The sequence below is a fragment of the Balearica regulorum genome, chromosome 19 (genome assembly GCF_011004875.1).
Source record: "Balearica regulorum gibbericeps isolate bBalReg1 chromosome 19, bBalReg1.pri, whole genome shotgun sequence".
In the NCBI taxonomy this organism is placed as follows: Eukaryota; Metazoa; Chordata; class Aves; order Gruiformes; family Gruidae; genus Balearica; species Balearica regulorum.
In genome coordinates this window covers 5961909-5980156 of record NC_046202.1, presented here as the reverse complement: position 1 = coordinate 5980156, position 18248 = coordinate 5961909, and the positions used below count along the sequence as shown (strand labels likewise).

General features: G+C 52.5%; 2 protein-coding genes across 7 annotated transcripts; one reads left to right on the top strand and one right to left on the bottom strand.

Moving 5' to 3' along the window:
• The first annotated feature begins 179 nt into the window (after positions 1 to 179).
• Positions 180 to 8828, top strand: SARM1 (sterile alpha and TIR motif containing 1). 6 transcript variants are annotated; one of them, XR_012838349.1, is made up of 11 exons: positions 180 to 1043; positions 3342 to 3960; positions 4141 to 4353; positions 4479 to 4570; positions 5031 to 5266; positions 5385 to 5478; positions 5966 to 6155; positions 6264 to 6385; positions 7029 to 7143; positions 7952 to 8364; positions 8533 to 8828. XR_012838349.1 is itself a non-coding variant. In XM_075771265.1 (10 exons), the coding sequence occupies exons 1-10, from the start codon at positions 583 to 585 to the stop codon at positions 8141 to 8143; spliced, it is 2334 nt and encodes a 777-aa protein (XP_075627380.1). In that variant the 5' UTR covers positions 180 to 582; the 3' UTR covers positions 8144 to 8828. The 6 variants fall into 6 exon arrangements, 5 of the variants coding, with proteins under 5 accessions (XP_075627380.1, XP_075627381.1, XP_075627382.1 ...); XM_075771265.1 differs by having other exon boundaries at positions 7952 to 8828; XM_075771266.1 differs by lacking the exon at positions 8533 to 8828 and having other exon boundaries at positions 7401 to 8091.
• Positions 8829 to 10487: 1659 nt separating this feature from the next.
• Positions 10488 to 15300, bottom strand: SLC46A1 (solute carrier family 46 member 1). Its single transcript, XM_075771272.1, has 5 exons — positions 15029 to 15300; positions 14066 to 14918; positions 13591 to 13674; positions 12428 to 12584; positions 10488 to 11880 (listed from the first exon to the last, which is right to left on the bottom strand). Exons 1-5 carry the CDS (start codon positions 15275 to 15277, stop codon positions 11805 to 11807), a joined length of 1419 nt encoding a protein of 472 aa, XP_075627387.1. The 5' UTR covers positions 15278 to 15300; the 3' UTR covers positions 10488 to 11804.
• Positions 15301 to 18248: the final 2948 nt, after the last annotated feature.

The following is an 18248-nucleotide window of genomic DNA, read 5'->3' as shown; positions in this document are numbered from 1 at the left end:
CAACCGCTCCGTGACCATCGCCACTGCGGGGATTGGCCCTCTGCTTCCACCCCGGAGAGACCTGCTGCAAAAACAGCAGCCTGGGGGTCCCTGCCTGCCGTGGGGGTGACCGCAGGCTCCGCAGCAGCTCGGGCAAGGGCAGGGGTACACACGACAGGGGGACGGACATGGGCCATGAGGCCAAGGGGACAAGCCCCAGCTCAGGCTGGACAGGCGGAGGGCTGGGAAAGGAGGGGTCTGGGGTGACGCCAGAGCATCTCCAGCGAGGAAGGGGATGCTGCTGCCCAGAGATGAGCCCCTCCTTGGAGAGGCGGCGCCTGCGCGGGGTGACATCAGCCCTGAGGACCTGAGATGCTGAGTCTGGCTCGGGGAAGGCGGCTCCTGCCACCGCTTCCAGCTCCGCATCCCGGCAGGGCAGGGAGGGGACAGGGACCCGGCAGCCCAGCCCTGCGGCTGCACCCCGCACCAGCCCCGTCGCCCCTCCTGCGCCTTCCCCCGGCCAGCTCCGGTCCCCCCAAGGAGCGTGGTGGCCCTGTCCGGGTGCTCCCGGCGGGCAGGTGACGGAGGATGCTGCGCTAGGAGATGCCGATGGTGCTCACCCTGCTCGTCTCCCTCTATAAACTGTGCCGGTTCTTTGCCATGTCGGGTGCGGAGAGGCTGGTGGTGCCCGAGTGTGTGAGCCAGGTGGGCAGCTGGGCAGGCGGGGGCAGCTCCAGGGAGCACCGGGAGGTTTCCCCCGGGATGAACACCGATGTGCGGGCAGCCTTGGACCGGATCCTGCCCGCCCTGCACCAGGCCATTGTCCATGCCAAGCAGGCGGCCGGCCCTGCGGAGCTGAGGAAGGCCATCGCGGAGGTCTTCCAGCTGGTGGAGGAAGCCTGGGGGATGCCCACGTTGGGGAGGGATGTGGCCAAAGTGCTGTGTGACGTGATGCGCCTGGAGGGAGGCCTGGACCTGCTGCTGAACCTGCTGTACACGGCAGAGCTGGAGACCAAGTGCCAGGCAGGGAAACTCCTGGAGCAGATCCTGGTGGCAGAAAACAGGTGAGTCTGCAAAGAGCCCCCTCCCTGCCAGGCACAGCCCTCCCCACCGCGGGCGCGCCCACCACCCCCAGCACAGCAGGGATTTCCTCCACCCATCCCACCCACACCCCTGGTGCATCAAATCCTCTCGGCTCCACACCGTGTCCCCCCTCACCTGGTACTTGCACACGGGGGTCCCCAATTTGCTGATCACGCCCAGGCAATGGCATGACCTGCCCCCCCCACCCCATCACCACTGCCATGGCTGGAGGGAGGAGGACCAGCCCCAGCTCACAGGATGCTGGTGAGGATCGGGGTGTCCTCATGAGCCACCCTCAGCCTGGGGCACCCAGACGTGCCCAAGACACCCTTCGTGGCTGAGCTGGGTCGGTTTGGCTGGCTCAGAGCATCTGACCCCAAGGATGAGACACAACTCCCCTGTAGCCATAACTGCAGCAGGAGGAGGAGGATGAAGCTGGTTCCCAGAGACCTTCTGCTGCTGACCAGGGCTGGAGCGAGGCCATAAGGAGGGGGCCAGCTGGCTGGCGGCCCCCTGAGCCCCCCAGCCCATGGCCCCTAGCTCAGAGGCTGGAGATGCGTGTGCTGCACCCCAGGACAGGTGAGCAGTGTGGGGCTGGCTCTGCCAAAGCTCCTCGTACATGGGGTGGGAGCGTATTCTGTGTATATATGAGCACACGTATGAGGGGGCCTGTACACACGTGGCATCCAACACATCTAAATGCACAGCAGTGCTGATGCAGTGCCCGCACGCAGCTCACCCTTCAAACACCACAAACACGCTCTGCCCTGCCCCTGGTTTGGCATGCCCCGGCAGCATGCTGATCCCAGGGAAGAGCTGTAGACCTGCTTCCAGCTGAGTCAGGATCAGGCTTTCCTGTTGTGGGACGCTGCAGGCAAACACGTGGCTCTGCCAGCTCTGCTTGCCCTTGGTGTGCCCAAGCCCAGCCAGCCCCAGCCAGGGCTTCGGGAGCGTGTCGAGGAAGCCTGGCCAAAGTTTACGGTCTTCCTCCAGCTTCATGGGCAATGTGTCTTGCTGTAAGGTTGTGGATTCACAGCCTGAGCCTTGCTGCACGCACTGGCAGGCAAAAAGAAGCAACAGCTAAATTGGGAAAGTCCATTAGAGTGGAATTAATCCCAGGAAACATCACTGGCATAGTCTGAATTGAGCACTTAGCTTCCTGGCAAGAGAAAGCAGCTGCCAGAGTTGCCGTCTCTGCTCCAGGAGCGGGTCATGGGCCAGGATCTCAGACCAGCCAGGGGCCCCCAGCCCCTCGCTCCCCGCAGCCTGACCCACCATCAGCCTGTGGGCGCTGGCAAGGAGCTGTGGGGTCTTTCCCTGGGTCCAAGCCTCTGGCTTAGAGACCCCTCCCAGCATCTGTGCTCAGCCAGGAGCTGGACCGCTCCTAGTTCCATCCCATGTCTCCGGGGAGTTGGTGACCTGGCAGGGCTGTGTTTGTCATCCAGCTCCGTGGGGCCAAGTCCAGGCTTGGAGCCAGTCCCAGGCTGAGGGCTTTTTTTCCAGAGCTCTCCACAGTGTTTGCTGCCAAATCCACCCCAAGGTCAGCATGAGGCATGAGGGCCACAGGCTTCCCAGAAAGGCTCTTCCTGCCTGCCAGCACAGGGAGGCTGGCATGCCTTCAACCCACCATCGCTGGGGGCCAAAGGCACCACCGCCCTCATGAGCAGCACGGCACGGGGCATCCGCCCCAGCGCCCCAGCGTTTCCCCCTTTATGCCTCGAGGGCACAGACCCATTCCGGTGTCATTTTAAGACCACCCTCGCAGCACGGGGCTCCCAAAGCCAGCCGTGACTGATCAGCAGCTGGTGACCCTCGGCCGCCTGCCCCCAGGCTCTTGCTGTCCTCTCTTCTAGGAGAGCGCAGCATTGGGGAAATAAAGACCTTCCCTCCAAGCCACCTCCACGCTGCCATCTCAGGACGGGCAGATCCCCGTCTCTCGCACGTCTCCCATGGCATTAGCTTTCCCTGCGCTGTTAATCGCTACGTACGTCTTACCTCGAGCACGAGAGCCTCGGCATGGTGGTCCTGGGCTATGCAACCCCACATCCTGTTCCATCACAAGCTCTTCCATCAGGCCCAGACAGGTTCTTCCAACACCAGCCTGTCGCATCTCACTGCACCGCAGCCTGACAGCATATCTGGCAGCCGCGTTCCGCAGGGAAACATCTCACTGTCATGGGCAAACACCACCAAAGCACGGGGCAGTTCACAGGCCAGTCACCATTCTGACTCCCTGCATGGCCATCTGCCCCTCACCTGCCTGTGCCTCCTTCCTGCAGGGATCGGATCGCTCGGATTGGTCTGGGAGTGATTCTGAACTTAGCCAAGGAGCGAGATGTTCCTCAGCTGGCGCAGAGCGTCTCCGGCATCCTGGAGCACATGTTCAAACACACCGAGGAGACCTGTTTCCAGCTCATCTCTGATGGAGGCCTGGATGCTATCCTCTACTGGTGCCGCTGGACGGACCCCATCGTGCTACGGCACTGTGCCATGGCCTTGGCGAACTGTGCCATGTATGGAGGGCAGGCCAACCAGCGCCTGATGATCGAGAAGAGGACAGCGGAGTGGCTTTTCCCACTGGTGTTCTCAAGAGACGATGATCTAATCCGCCTGCACGCGTGCCTGGCCATCACGGTGCTGGCCACTAACAAAGAAATCGAGAAGGAGGTGGAGCGCTCAGGGACGCTGGCTCTGGTGGAGCCATTCATCGCCTCGCTGGATCCGGAGCAGTTTGCCTGTGAGATGTTGGGCAGCAGCGACAACAGCCAGGGGAGGACGGCAGATGACCTGCAGCGGCTGGTACCCTTGCTGGACAGCTCGCGGCTGGAAGCGCAGTGCATTGCTGCCTTCTACCTCTGCACGGAGGCTGCCATCAAAACCAGGCAGAAGAAAACAAAGGTAAAGGGTAGGTTGGCCTGAAGGAAGGAGATGCAAATGGGAAGGGGTGCCACAACTGCATCTTGGTGTCCTTTGCTCTCCTATGAGCTTACCGAGCACCCTGGTCCTTCAACGGCTTGGCACAGGTTGTGGGGTGGAGGAGGGAAAGCAAAGTGTTGTCTTCTCTCTTTGTGTCCCCAGATTTTCAGTGAGATTGGGGCTACGCAGAGCCTGAAGAGGATAGTGTGCTACTCCACCAGCAGCACCACCTCCTCCCTGGCCAAAAAGGTGCTGCGCATGATAGGGGAGGAGGTTCCTCGGCGCATCCTGCCCACAGTTCCCAACTGGAAGCCCTGTGAGGTGCAGACGTGGCTGCAGCAGATTGGATTCAACAAATACTGCCAGACCTTCTTGGTAGGGCTGCGTGCTGGGAGAGGGACACCTGGATGGGCCCTTTTGCCCCATCTTGCAGCAGAGGTGTAAGCATCTCACCCAACAGCTTTTTTTGGGACTTTTCCAGCCTGGATTTCTCTTGGCAGGACCATCAGGTCGATGGGGATATTCTCCTGAGACTGACGGAGGAGGAGCTGCAGGAGGATTTGGGGATGGACTCCAGCATCACTCGGAAGAGGTAGGACCATCACCATGGTGGCAGAGCCAGCGAAAAGGTCTGTGCCTTTCCCTTCTGGCAGAGACAACAGCAGAGATCCTCAAAATGCAAAACCCGGACTGCCAGGGTTTTTGCAGTGCAGCATGCAGTCCCAGAGAGATTCCTGCGATGGGGCCAGTGCACGGGAGAGGTGTGGGATGGGGAGAGACCACCTATAGCACAGGGGAGGTGGGATCCTGCAAGTTACCCAGAAAGACGGGAACTCACCCGAACTTCTCCTCCCTTAGCTGAGCTGCTCATACCTCTGTGTCCTGAAGACCAGTTCATCTCTTTATTTCTTTAGCTCATTCTTCACCACAGCAGTAGCTGCACTCTCTCCTGTGTCCTGGTCCTCAAAGATGTGATACCCAATGTCTCTAGATCCCATCTGGTCCAGCAGCCTCCCCTCTCCACTCCTCGCTTTCATTTATTTCTCTGCCAGGTTTTTCCGGGAGCTGACAGAGCTGAAGACCTTCACAAACTATTCCACCTGCGACCGCAGCAACCTGGCCGACTGGCTGGGCGGCATCGACCCCAAGTTTCGTCAGTACACGTACAACCTGCTGACATGCGGCATCAACCGCAACTTCTTGCACCGGGTGACGGAGCAGCAGCTGCAGGAGGACTGTCACATCAACACGGGCTTCCACCGCGTCCGCATCCTCACTGCTGCAAGGGGTGCGGGTCCCGCTGCTGCTCACTGCGCCTGAGCAGGCGGGTGGGGGCAAGTATTGAGGGTTGTTTGGGATGAGTTGTTGGGTGCTTTTAACTTTTGGTTGCTCTTTGCTCTGCCTAGAAATGCTTCACTCCCCTATAACGCTGCAAACTGCATCTGATGGGACTGATGTATTTATCAGCTACCGGAGGAGCACCGGGTCGCAGCTGGCCAGGTGAGTCCTGCAGGCAACCTGACGGTGCTGGGCTGGAGCCCAGAGCAAAGGCTGGCGATCAGTCGTGGGAAGAGCGTGGAGCTGGGAGAGCCGCAGGCTGCAGCGGGGAGGAGGGGGAGGCTGTTAAAAGCTGCAGTGCAAATGGGGACAACATGTCCCAAAAGCTGCGCGGTGGACAGGCTCATTCTCAGTCCTGTCACTGCCACCCTGTCCCTCTTTCACACTGACTTACCCTTTTCTCACGCTGTGCTCGTGGGGCTGTAGGGGATCACAGCAGGGAGTTAATGTCCAGCTCCCGTGTTTTCTGCGTGGGCCAGACAGCTGTAAGCAGGCTGGGCTGGCAGCTGGCATCTCAAGGACTGCGCCATTCTCTGTAGGAGCCCATTTGCTGCTCCTCTATCTCACCACATCTTGGCCAACGTGGTGGGAGAGCGTGTGAACCCCAGGCAGTAGCTCTCCTCACGGTGCTGCCTCCTCTCGCCACCAGCCTGCTGAAGGTCCACCTGCAGCTGCATGGCTTCAGCGTGTTCATCGATGTGGAGAAGCTGGAGGCTGGGAAGTTCGAGGACAAGCTGATCCAAAGCGTCATGAGCGCCCGCAATTTTGTGCTGGTCCTCTCGCCAAATGCACTGGATAAATGCATGGGAGACCCCGAGTGCAAGGACTGGGTGCACAAGGTAGGAGACGCGATGCCATCAGGTGGGATCTTGGTGGATGTTGGAGCAGGAAGGGACTGGTGATGGGCTGACACGGGCCATAGCCTGAGTACTCGCATGTTCCTGCAGGAGATTGTGACAGCCCTGAACTCTGGAAAGAACATTGTACCTGTTACAGACCATTTTGAGTGGCCGGACCCAGAAACACTTCCCAAGGACATGAGGGCTGTCCTGAAATTTAATGGTATCAAGTAAGTAAAAGGAACCTGTGCCATGGTGTTCCTTGAAATCTGGAGAGAACAGCTTGCATAAGCAGTAGCAAACAGCACGAGGCAATTGGGAGAAATGGATGAGGGAGGCAGAACAGGCCAAAGGGGAGGTGAGTCACTGCAGGTACTGCGGAGCATGAAGGGAGCAAAGGTCCCCATCATAAATAACCCTTTGGCTATTTTTGTTCTTGGGGCTCCCCTGTATACCAGAGCTTCCCACCCCACTGCCACGGAGAGGACGCCCACCCTTGTGCCCCCAGCCCCTCAGGCAGGGGTGATGCCGGCAGATTTTGCAGCTCACCCGGGTTTCTCTCGCCTCCTGCTCCCCCTCCGCGCAGCAGTGCTCCAGGCTGGCACCCCCCCAACCTGCTCGTAGCCCTCCAGACAGGGCACAGGGGAAGGGGCTTTCCTGCAGCATCATGTTCCTCCGTTTTCCAGAGGACAAAAGGGTGCTCCCAGAGAGCTAGGGTGGAGGAGAGGGGTCTCTGGCTCCTGACCCGAATGTACTGAGCTATCTCATGGCACCTCGCACAACAGAAAAATTAACGGAAATTTTCCCCTCGAACACAGGTGGTCCCACGAGTACCAGGAGGCCACGATTGACAAAATCATCCGCTTTCTCCAGGGCCGTTCGTCCCGGGACTCCTCGGCTGGGTCGGAGAACGGCCTGGACTGCTTGCCCTCCCTGGGGCAGAGCTAGAACCAGCATGGCTCCCTCATCCCCTCCAGAGACTTCCCAGGTGATCCCCCTTTTTTATGTGGGGCCAAATTCCTCCCTCTAGATTTTTCCCCATCTTCGTACCCTGGCTTGAGCCAAGCCCTGTGGCTCCTTAGCCCCCCCTTCACGCTCCAAATGCAAGCCCCCGGCTAAGAGGCCAGTACTTCCTCACATGGTGCCTGGTGAGCCAAGCCAGGGTGGACTCTGGGATGGAGGAGTTGTCCTCCACATCCTCCCTCGGGGTGGCAGGACACACAGGCTATGCCTCCCGCAATACAGGGGACGCGAGGGAGACCGACACCGTCCAGACCCCCTGCAAACGACTGTAGCTTCCTCCAGAAATGTGTCTGAAGAGGAGGGATCTTCTGAGGACCAAAAGCTGGGGAACTGGTGAGGGGTACATCGCAAGAGGACACGCAAGAGAGAAGAGCAGTTGAGAGGAAACGGTCCATAAGCATCGCGTGGCCTCTGCTGGGTGCCACAGGAATATCATTGCGGTCAGAAGCTGGAAGCAGGAAAGGGCAAATAAAAGCTAAGCCCTAACGAAATCCCTGTGTTTGGGAAAGATAACACACAGAGGCTTCTAAACTGCTCAGCAGAAGCTTTCTCTTTCTCAGTAATGTCCCTTTATCACAGGAGATCATTCCCTCCTTGAGGGCCTTTCACCTCCTAATGCTGCAAAACCACTTTGTGCTCTTAACTCTGGCAATAGCAGTTTGGGTTTAAATCACATGAAGTTTTGGCAGGGTCTTTGCAAAAAGTGCTTTAAAAACAACCTCCTTCCCTCCGTCTGATGTCTCAGCTTTACTTTATCAGGTCTGTACTTCTAGGGCATAGGAGACTGGATTGGTGACTCTGGAAAACATATATCCATGCAGATACGGAAGATGCTAACTGCTGTACTCTACTTGGGGAGTTGTTATGCACTGGCTGAACTTTGTTCTGTTGTTGGTGCTCCACAGCAGATCTCCCATGGTCTGTTCCTTCAAACAGGAGCTGGCATATCTCTCTGCTGCACTTAGCCCTGGCTAAGCTCCTCAGGGTTGTCCCTGCTCTGTGCTGGATGCAATACCAAGTAGTATTTGTTTCTTTCTGCTGACCTCAATGCCCACCAGGTCTTTTTGCAGCAACTCACTTTGAAATATCGGGAAAGAGCAAAGTCGATGCGAAGGGCAGGTGGAGGCTGCCAGGCACGAGGACCAGTTGGAAGCAGGACTGGCAGCACCGGCTGCTAATGCTGGAGGTGAGGAACCACGGGAACCCTGACACACCTCCCCCGAGTTCTGCATTCCTGGCCTTGTCCTACTTCTCACACCTGCTCTGAGGGCGAGCAGGCTCTCAACAACACGCCATTGTGCAATTAGGACCAGAAATTGCAGTTCCTACCTGAGCTTGTCTTTTTTTGATGCAGAGCAAAGTGAATAATGCAAAAAGACATCCTCGTTCAGAGCACGCACAGGAGGAAGAGCAAGCCATGCCCAGGAAATGCCAGCCTGCCCTCAGACCAGGCTGATGCTCCACCCTGCAGAAGCAGCAAGCTCATTTGCCTGCCCCTGCTCAAGAAAACTCAACCCTTTCAGGAGGTGACGAGGAATCTCAGCCACCTTGTCCTTCTCCTGGCTCTCCCCAAAGCCTCGCTGCCTGCCTTAACTGGCAGGAACACAAACACGTTTCCTTTTGGCTTCGATCCATGAACGTGGGGGGGGGGGGGGAAGGAAAAAAAGTTAAATTCTGGTGCTTAACCACAGCTTTATGGATAGTTCTTATCAGATCACAGTTAATGGCATCTTTGCTCTGCAGTGAAAGGTTAATAGCTATATCTGCCCAGCACTCATCAGAAATAGAATCTATCTAATCTCCTGATTAACTATGATGAATCCAGCAGATGAGCCCAAAGGTGAATCTGCCAAAGGATAAAAGCCACTCATGAGCTGCTTCAGGGAGAAGTCTTGAGTAACTAATTGAATGTCAAGACCTCTGCGGCCACTGAAGGAGTCCCACACAAACAGTCCTCAGGATTTTTCTCCCTACAATAATACACACTAAGATTATTGCGTCGTTTCCCAGGAGCTCTCTAGCAATTAACCACCCACCATTCAGCATAGAGATTTACTTGTCCTCTACAGCTTAGGTGTCTCACCTGCAGTGAGATCCCATCTCATGCTCCAGCGGTCCAGATCGTGACTCTTCCTGTTTCCCCATCATTCAGTTATCTCCACCTTAAGGAACTCGCCCTGCTCCTGACAAAACATCCCATCCCCAGCCCCTTCCAGCCTGAGCAGTCTCAACGAAATGAACCCTTCTGTTCTCACCCTTCCTTTGCTGTGTCATGTCAGAAAGTGTTTAAAGTTATTCTATCAGACGCGATTAATAAATTCGGTTTATACTCTAAATCCCCACCTCTTCTCCATTTGTGTCCCACGCTTCTCTCCCTGCAGCCTTCTCACACCTGCTCTCTCTTGCCGTCATGCTTGCTCATCCTCTGAAAGGGCAGCAGAGCTGACATTCTCCAGGCACCACTCTCTGTGGGGACCCACACTTCAGGCTCATCTTTGCACGGACTGATGTAGCTCACTGCATCCCCAGGGGCTCTACCCGCTGCCCACAGTCACAACGCATGGATCGTGCATTTGCTTCACGGCTGTAGTTCTTGGAGGACAGCCCAGAAAAACTTCTTTGATTTTTTTTGTAATAGAGCATAATAGTTGCTATTGAATTTCTCCTTTGCAAGCACACTGACACAAACAGAAAAGCAGAGCTGGTACACAAGTTTCACTTCACTGCACAACACTGAGCAGCTGCTAGCACTGGCATCTATGGAGTCTGTTGGTGAAGATTTCACAATCAGTTCAGCTACAAACACTAACGCAATGCTCACAGCATGCCCTGTTCCTCAGGGAGCCTAATTCCAGACTTAGCCCATCAATCAGACACGTAACTCCTGCCTATGTCCACTGGCACAACTACACAGATCAAGTGGCATAACACCAAGTTCTCAAAGGCTCCGTACTTCTCCGCCCCCTGCTCCTCTACTCCCCAATTCTCCTGCTTTTATCACAAATTCATATTGAACAGGGAACAAAGCTGTATATAAGCATTTCACATTTACTGCATATTGAAGGACAGGTCACCGAGCAAGCACTCCCACACGTGTTACTCCAATGTTCAGGAAAAGCAAGTTTTGGCTGCTTGCAAGTTCCAAATCTGCATTTTTTTCTGACTCAGGACTCTCAAACACTCATTCTCCACATAGCGGGTAACTTCATGCTGCTGCTTCTTTACTGCAGAGTCCTAAATAAAGAAAGCAGCATGAAAATAATGGGGAGAAGCACAGGATGAGGCAAGCACAAATGACTTCAACAGCTGTACGAGAAAAGCTATCTTTTTATGAACCATAAAAGAGAATGGAGGTTTTATTCATTCTGAAAGTAACATGTCTGCTAAGCAATTTCACAGTTAAGGACATTATCACATGTATCTGAACTGTGCGCAATGCCGCGTACGCTGAACTGCTGGTTTATGACAGCTTGAAGAAAATAGGATTGAGGCAATAGAGTTAATGCTTTGAAAAGAACAATTATGAATACCATGAACATGGGGTTTGCTTGTTGGCATCAACATATTCTGAGAAGGGCAGCAGACGTGAGGTTGCTGACACAAATTTATGACCCATACAACAAAAAATTTACCTCTGAAGACACTAGTCCTGTCCCCAACACCACCCCATCCCAAGAGCGCTGTGTGTGGATGAGGAAGGACTGGTTCTGGCTCTGCCATGAGCAGAGCAGTGATTTCACATGGGCACACATCACAGCTGGTGCCTCAAATTTATAAGGTAAGGATGTTCAGTTAGGGAGGCCCAATTTTGTCAATTTTAGCCTTAACTTTCATCAGTTTTGGCAACTGTCAATTAAGGCACCTACTTGCACCTTAGTATTCTCACATGAGCTATTACTTCTCAAAAGGACCTTTGAAATCTTGGGCTGAGCTGCAGGCAAGAGACGCCACAGGCACTCCTCGCCACAAGCACTTCATGCATTAGATTCTCTCCCCAGGACACCTCTCGCTTGCGAAGCTAAAGCCAGTTTAGTCAGGAAGGACAGAAATAGCAGTCCTGTGCTAAACTACCGCTCATCGTAAGGATTTCTGAAGGAGCCTAGCCTGGCACGCAACATTCGTATGACTTTTATTGACAACGTGCTGACTTGGAGCACAGATCTTTCTCCTCAGCAGCACATGGTTGGACCGCCTCTGCTTTAGTCTTGCTCTGCAGGCTTTGCTCTGGGCCTCACCCACACCACCAGCTCATCTGCTGCACACTGTAGCACTCAGAAGGGAACGTGTTTGGCAATTAAACCAGAATTCAGTCCTCTCTCACCGCTAAAAGCATGCCACAGAACTTTCCCTCCCCACCAAACCTCAAACCACTAACTTTACTCTTGATTGGCTTTTGGATCTCTTGGGTTTTCTCTGACAGATGAGCCAACACAACGGCGAGGCAGCATTCACATCTGCAAATCAAGTTCTTACTGGTAGTCAGAGCCCTGATTTCCAACTATTTGGCATTTAAAAACTAGCAAGGACAAGCAGGGTGTCCCTCCCACACTAATCTGTCCATCAAAGGAAGAATAAAAAGCAGTCTTCAGATGGACAGTGGCCAACTCCTTGTTGCTAAGTTGCTGCTCAGCCATCTGCAGGGGACAGGGAAGCATCTGAGAAGTGACTGTAGTCATGGTCTGAGTCCCAGATTTCTATCCACCTAAGAAAGAAAGAACGGTTAGAGCCTACAAAGGCACACTGGGATGTCGCTGAATAGAGTTTTAAAGTTTCAAAGGAACAGAACAAAATGACCCTGCCAGGAGCTGTTGCACCTCTACTGCAAATTCCAACACATTGTCTCTCCAGGACTTACCAGGGAATTTGTTTTCTATCACGACACAACTTTTGCTTTAATTATTAAAGAAATGACAGGAAGAGAGACTGCTAAGACAGCTCCACCTCTTCCATAAAAGAGGAATCTCAAATTCAACTCCAGATTTTGGATCCCATTCTGAGGGTGGAGTGAGTCTCTGAAGCATTTTGAATGTCAGCAGCTACATTACTCGGGCTGCAGATTTATCATCAGGATTCAGATGCCAGAAGAAATGGACCTGCACCTCTGCTTACTGAGGCACTAAACACCCTCTCGTAAGCATAACTGAAAATATGCCTTAAAAACTGTGAGCCTCTAAGTAGAATAAATATTATTTTTCCTATTACACTTCACAGGTCCTATGGCAAAAGTTCAGGAATTTGAAGTACATTACCCAATAATAGCTGCTGGAATAAGAAGAATTAAAGCACCAAAGAGAAATGGGAATCCCCTCATGAAGTGCAAGCTGGCAGGGTAGAGAGAGTTGAACACTCCTGTAGCCACAAGTGAACACAGCCCCTCCACACAGGCAACAGATGCAAAGAGTGCACCTGGAAAAGATAGTTAAGAGGTTAACGGTGAGACGACCCCGCCTGCAAACGTCTTTAATGCATCACCTTCAGTGGGATTCTGTGAATCTTTCTAAGGGTTTGCACTTCCCATCAGAAAACTGGTGTTTGCATTGTCAAGCGTGGTAAGCAAGAGCTGGGAGCAGAAATCAGGCACACTGCGCTGGCCTGGCCGGCCAAGCCTGCCAAGCTCATCTTCCCTGCAGCCAGGACCACCTCGCTGACCTCCAGAATTTGTATCACTGGAGCTGACCAAGGATATTATATATCAGCTGGATTGTAAATGCTTTAGAAAGGGCCATATAGATCTGTTTACTGCATCAAGCAAGCATATCTTATCGCTTGTTAAACATTAAGTTCAACAGAAGACTGCATTTTATAGATTTAGCATCATAAATCTGGTATCAAGTGTGCACCACCTTCATTCTAATATAAGAAACATGAATCGTGCAAAGTCACTTTTTGACCTTTCCCACCTCAATTCCCTCCTCTCCTCTGCCTGCCTGCGGAGGTACTCCTCTGCAGTGTTTAACAACAAGTGCAAGCTCACCAAACAAATTACTGGAAGAAAGGCAAATACGCTCCTCCTACGGATTATCCATGATCTTTCACCACGGTCAATGATATAACCCTCTAACAACACTGGGTTTCTTCCCACTGTTACTGATCTACAGAAAAGAGTCATGGTCAGGGAAATCACTATTTTCTGCTTGTTTTATAATCCATTTTAACTCTTGCTCCTTGTAAAAGTTTTGGAAACAAACAGATGAATGAATGTCCTCATCTTGAAAATACAGCAAATTTAATTAGATGAAAACTGACAATTATTCTGAAAAAATAAAATGTTACCCTGGGCCTGAGGGTGAATGCAGGGGCACAGGAGTCCAAAGGAGCTAAGGATGTCCTAACCTCCCAAAGCAGTTTGGTTTCAATGGTCCATGAGACAGTGTTTCCGGACCTGGCTTAAGGTTAGTGGCTAATTCCTTACCCTGTTCCGCCTCACTGACCAGCTTGGAGAGCTTGGCTCTGATGACTGGAGTGGCTGCCATGGAAAGGAACAGAATTCCATAACCTGTGAGCGAGATACAGCACATTAGGGAAAGCTCAGCTGAAAAATAAAGTCTCCAAAGTCAACTCCAGAAACGTGTAGTTCCAGACAGTTTCTCCCTTTTACATGCAGACCCAGTTCAACCTCCTGCATCTCATAATGCACTTTAGTCTGTCTGCAGTGTAATATGGCTTCTAGGAAACCCAATATTCTAGGAACTATATGGTTGCACTTTCAACTTAAGTGTTTGGCCAACTCTGCTGTTAGCATGCCATGGTTTTGTTGGTACACGGGTTGAAACAGAGGCAGAACTTCCTCCACGTGCTTGAACTCCCAGAAGCACACTGTGTCCTGCATCTAATGGCACCTCCGAGCAAAGAGCCTGAAATAAAGGGATTTAAGAATTCAGCATCACCTGTAAACATCAGTGGTGTTGTAGTAGCAAGAGAAATCACAACCAGTCCAGAAATATTGGAGGTCAGTCCTATCTCTGCCACCCAAGTGTCTTCAAGGCAGAGCTGCAGCAGCCGCAGCCCTCCCAGGCTGCTCAGGTAAGCCAGGTAACTGGCGGCTGAGCCGTACCCAATGAGGTCAGCAGCCCAGCAGAGAGGGGAGCCAAGCTCGTACAAAACAAAGAGGTCCTTGGTTCCAAAATGTACTGTGACAAGAAGAAAGAAGGCCAGGGAGTAAAGGGCGAGCTTCCGCCTGGAGCTCAAGTGTTCTGGGGCCGTGTATAGCCTGTAGACAGCCTTGTAATGACTGAGCGTGAACAGCTTGGCTGGTTTCTGCTGCTTCACCGATTCCTGAAGACAGAAAGCAGCGTAGAGAGCAGCAGCAAGACTGGCAGCAAGCACGAGCCAAAAGGGGTTGATGTACCCCTGAGCCTTGCGCCACTGGCCGCCACCGATGCTGGCCAGCATGCCCGCGATGCCGAGACATGCCTCGAGGATAGCGACGCGAAATGTACGTGCGCGTTTGTCACTGGTGTCAGCCACGTAGGCGAAGCAGCTGGCCAGGATCAGGTTGTAGTCTCCCATGAGGCCACTCAAAACACGTCCAAGGAGAAAGTAGGCAACGTGCAGCTGCAGGTACATGACAAGAAGATAGATGGCTGCTTGCACAGCCATACCCACTGCCGGCAGGATGAGCGCCGGACGGCGGCCTACGCTGTCGCTCCATGGTCCGAAGAGAGTCACGGAGAACAGACCAACAAAGAAGCCTCCCAGGTTGATATAGAGGTTCCAGTGGGAGACCAGGGCTTCTACCTCCTGCAAGAGAACAACAGGCACCTGAGGCCCGGGGGCCAGCAGCACCCAATACCGTCCCAGCGCTCCCTGGGAGGCAGCAGCACCCCAAATCTCCCCTCCCGCTCTCCCACCTGCCGCAGAGGGTCATCGGCGGCGCTGCCGTTCCCACAGCCGGCGGGGCTGCTGGCGTTGGGGCCGCTGTAGCCGCGTTCGGCCCCCAGCCGGTCCCACAGGTACTGGGTGGCAAGCGGGCCCTGCAACCCGAGGGACAGGGTGGCCAAGAAGAGGAGCGGTTCGGCGGCGGGCAGCGGCAACCAGCGGCGGGCGGGCGGCGACGGGGCGGCGGGTGGCTGCGGCGGCGGCGGCGGCGGGGCGGCCATGGCGGCAGGAGGCGGAGGAGCGGCGTGCTCCGCCCGGGACTGGCTGCCCCGCCGCCCGGCCCCGCCGCGCTCCGCCCCGCCGCCCGGGAAGCCGGCAGCAGCCCGGAGGGAACCGGGGAAGGGGGTGGGGGTTGTGTCTGGCTGTAGCTCTTCCTCCTGCAAAAAGAGGAAGGGGGCGGGTCGGGCGGTGCGTTACGGACCGTGAGACCAGGCGGCAGGGTTTGGTGTGGCGTCCCTGCGAAAGGTGTAGCTTTCGGTTGTGTTACTTATTGATGGTTAAAGAAATTTAAACTTAAAACCTGTTTTTTTCTTATCTCCGAGCAAAGGAAAAGTTCTACTCAATCAACGTTTTAAATGCTCTAGGATCTGAGAAAGGTTATAGTTAGCCATGTGTAATCACTTCTGTTAATTCACAGCACATTAGAAAACGCTTCTTTCTCTAAAGGACAAAATAACTTATAAACTGTAACACACGAGAGTTTGGGCGTGTCGTGGTTTAACCCCAGCAGGTAACTGAGCACCACACAGCCACTTGCTCCCCCCACAAGGGGATCAGGAGGAGAATGGGAAAAAACCCCAAAAACTCATGGGTTGAGATAAAGACAGTTTAATAGGATAACAAAGGGAGAGAATAACAACAACAACAACAACAGCAACAACAACTATGACAACAACAATAAACAAGTGATGCACAAATGCAATTGCTCACCACATGCAGAAAGGAAAAAACCAACCAACCAACCTGATGCCAGTCTGTTTCCGAGCAGTGAATCTGCCTCCCGGCTAGCTTCCCCAGTTATATATGTTGCATGCACTGTACATAAGCATGACGTTACACGATATGGAATATCCCTTTGGCCAGTCTGGGTCAGCTGTCCCGGCTGTGCTCTCCCAGCTTCTTGTGCACCTGGCAGGGTGTGGGAAGCTGAAAAGTCCTCGACTTAGCGTAGACACTACAACTACCTCACTACAACTACCTCACAACAACTAAAAACATCAGGGTGTTAATGTCATTCTCATACTAAATCCAAACCACAGCACCACACCAGCTACTAGAAAGAAAACCAACTCTGTCTCAGCCGAAACCAGGACACTGTGCTATTAGGTTTCCTGTTAGGTTTGGTCTGCCTTGAAGAGCAGATCAGTAAGCAAAGACCAAGTTGTTCTTTAAATTCAAAGAGCACAATTCAGAGTGTTAGATTAACCCATTTATATAAACTGGAGTAGTTCCAAATTAAAGTAAATTGGCATCATTCCTATGACACCATTGAGGGAGTGTTAATGGGTACAGGTGAAGCTCTAACAAATCCCCCTGAAGACATAAACTGTTCATTTTGCAGTAATACACTTACAGAGCTCATTTATAACGTCTTTGAAAGTAACAGGACTCACGTAAGAGTGGAAGCAATCGCTGTGGATGTGCTGCTTCTAAAGAACAGGCACGATTTGTTAGCTGAGGTCCTTCTGCATCGTTACTTACACCCCGTAGGCGAGGCTGCAGCTGGAGGCCAACCTTCGTGTTACAGAGACATGAAAACAAGGTTTCCTTTCAGATTTTCATTGCAACCTTAGGACATAAGAGTAGAAAGTAGAAAAATTACTTTGCCATTGGCTGATTTTGTCACTGCATCTTTTCAGACACTAATTCAACATTAAGTGGATGCAAAAATGGGAGGGAATATAATTCATTTGAAAGCTCTTTCTCGTTCTTTTTGTACCAAGGGTGAAATGTTAAGCTCAGGATTGGCAGTTACACAAGCTGTTTCTTGTGAGCAATGTGCCTCAGTCAAGCTTGCAAGAGAGCTGTGAGTTTGCAGGTCTGGCAACTGAAACACCCCACTGTTTTTCAATCATAAGCACGTTATTGAAAGAAAACAAGCCCTAGCAGAAAGGGATGAGAGAGAGAAACAGCAGAAGCTCTTTGTGGAGCTGACATTGGATGACCTAACATATGTGCTTCTTTCTCTTTCTCTCTCTCTCTGCTTGGGAAAGCTATAAACAGAGCTGACACAATTTATACCAATAAAATGGAAACGTTATCATCGTTATCTGAAGAATGTGCTTGCATGATCTACCAAATAAAGACATGAAAGTGACATTAACAAGACACTCCCTTTGGAATTAAAAAGTTTAGTTCTGTTCCGGTGTATTTACAGAACGAACTCATCGCTCGTAGTTTGGAAGTTTCTTGCAACTGGGACAAGAAATACTGGTAATTTCCCAGTAGCTCCCCCCCCCCCCCCATACACCCTGCAACCCACCAAAGCTGTGCCTATAAACCTGCAAGATCAGAAAGGTCGGGGAAAAAAATAGCCCAATGTCTGCAAAGTGGTGCACTGTAGCCAAGTCTTTCCCAATCTGCTGTGATATAACAGGCTGTGACAGAAAGAGTTACCAGGTTCCCAGGTTCCCTCTTTGGCCCTGAGTCTTTCTTATAACGTACTGGGCTGCCATGTGGGGGAACTGAGCTCTGACCAGACCGTAACATTTTCCCTATTGCTCTTTGAGCAGAAGAAAATGGAATTGTCATAATGGTCATCCTTGGACTGCACAAAGATGAGTGCCCCTGCTCCCAGGTGGTGAGGACTTGAAGTCCCTTTCGGCATGGGGACTTGATGTGGCATCTGGTGACATGAGCTCTGCTCTAGTGGATTTTGCTACCCAAAGAATTTCCCAGCGGATACAATGATCACAGAATCTCAGAATGGTAGGGGTTGGAAGGGACCTCTAGAGATCATCTAGTCCAGCACCCTTGCTAAAGATGTTTATATAACATTTGGTGTAGATGTTTCTAATCTCTATATTTGAGTATTACAGATGTGTTTTTCAGTACTCTACATATTTTTAACCTATTATGGAGGGAGTCATTTCTCTCTTTTATGGGAGGAATTACAGTACCTATTCAAAGAAAGCATTATTAAAGACCAAAACATTAATATTCTTTAAACAAAGCGTAGGTCATTTCAGGATG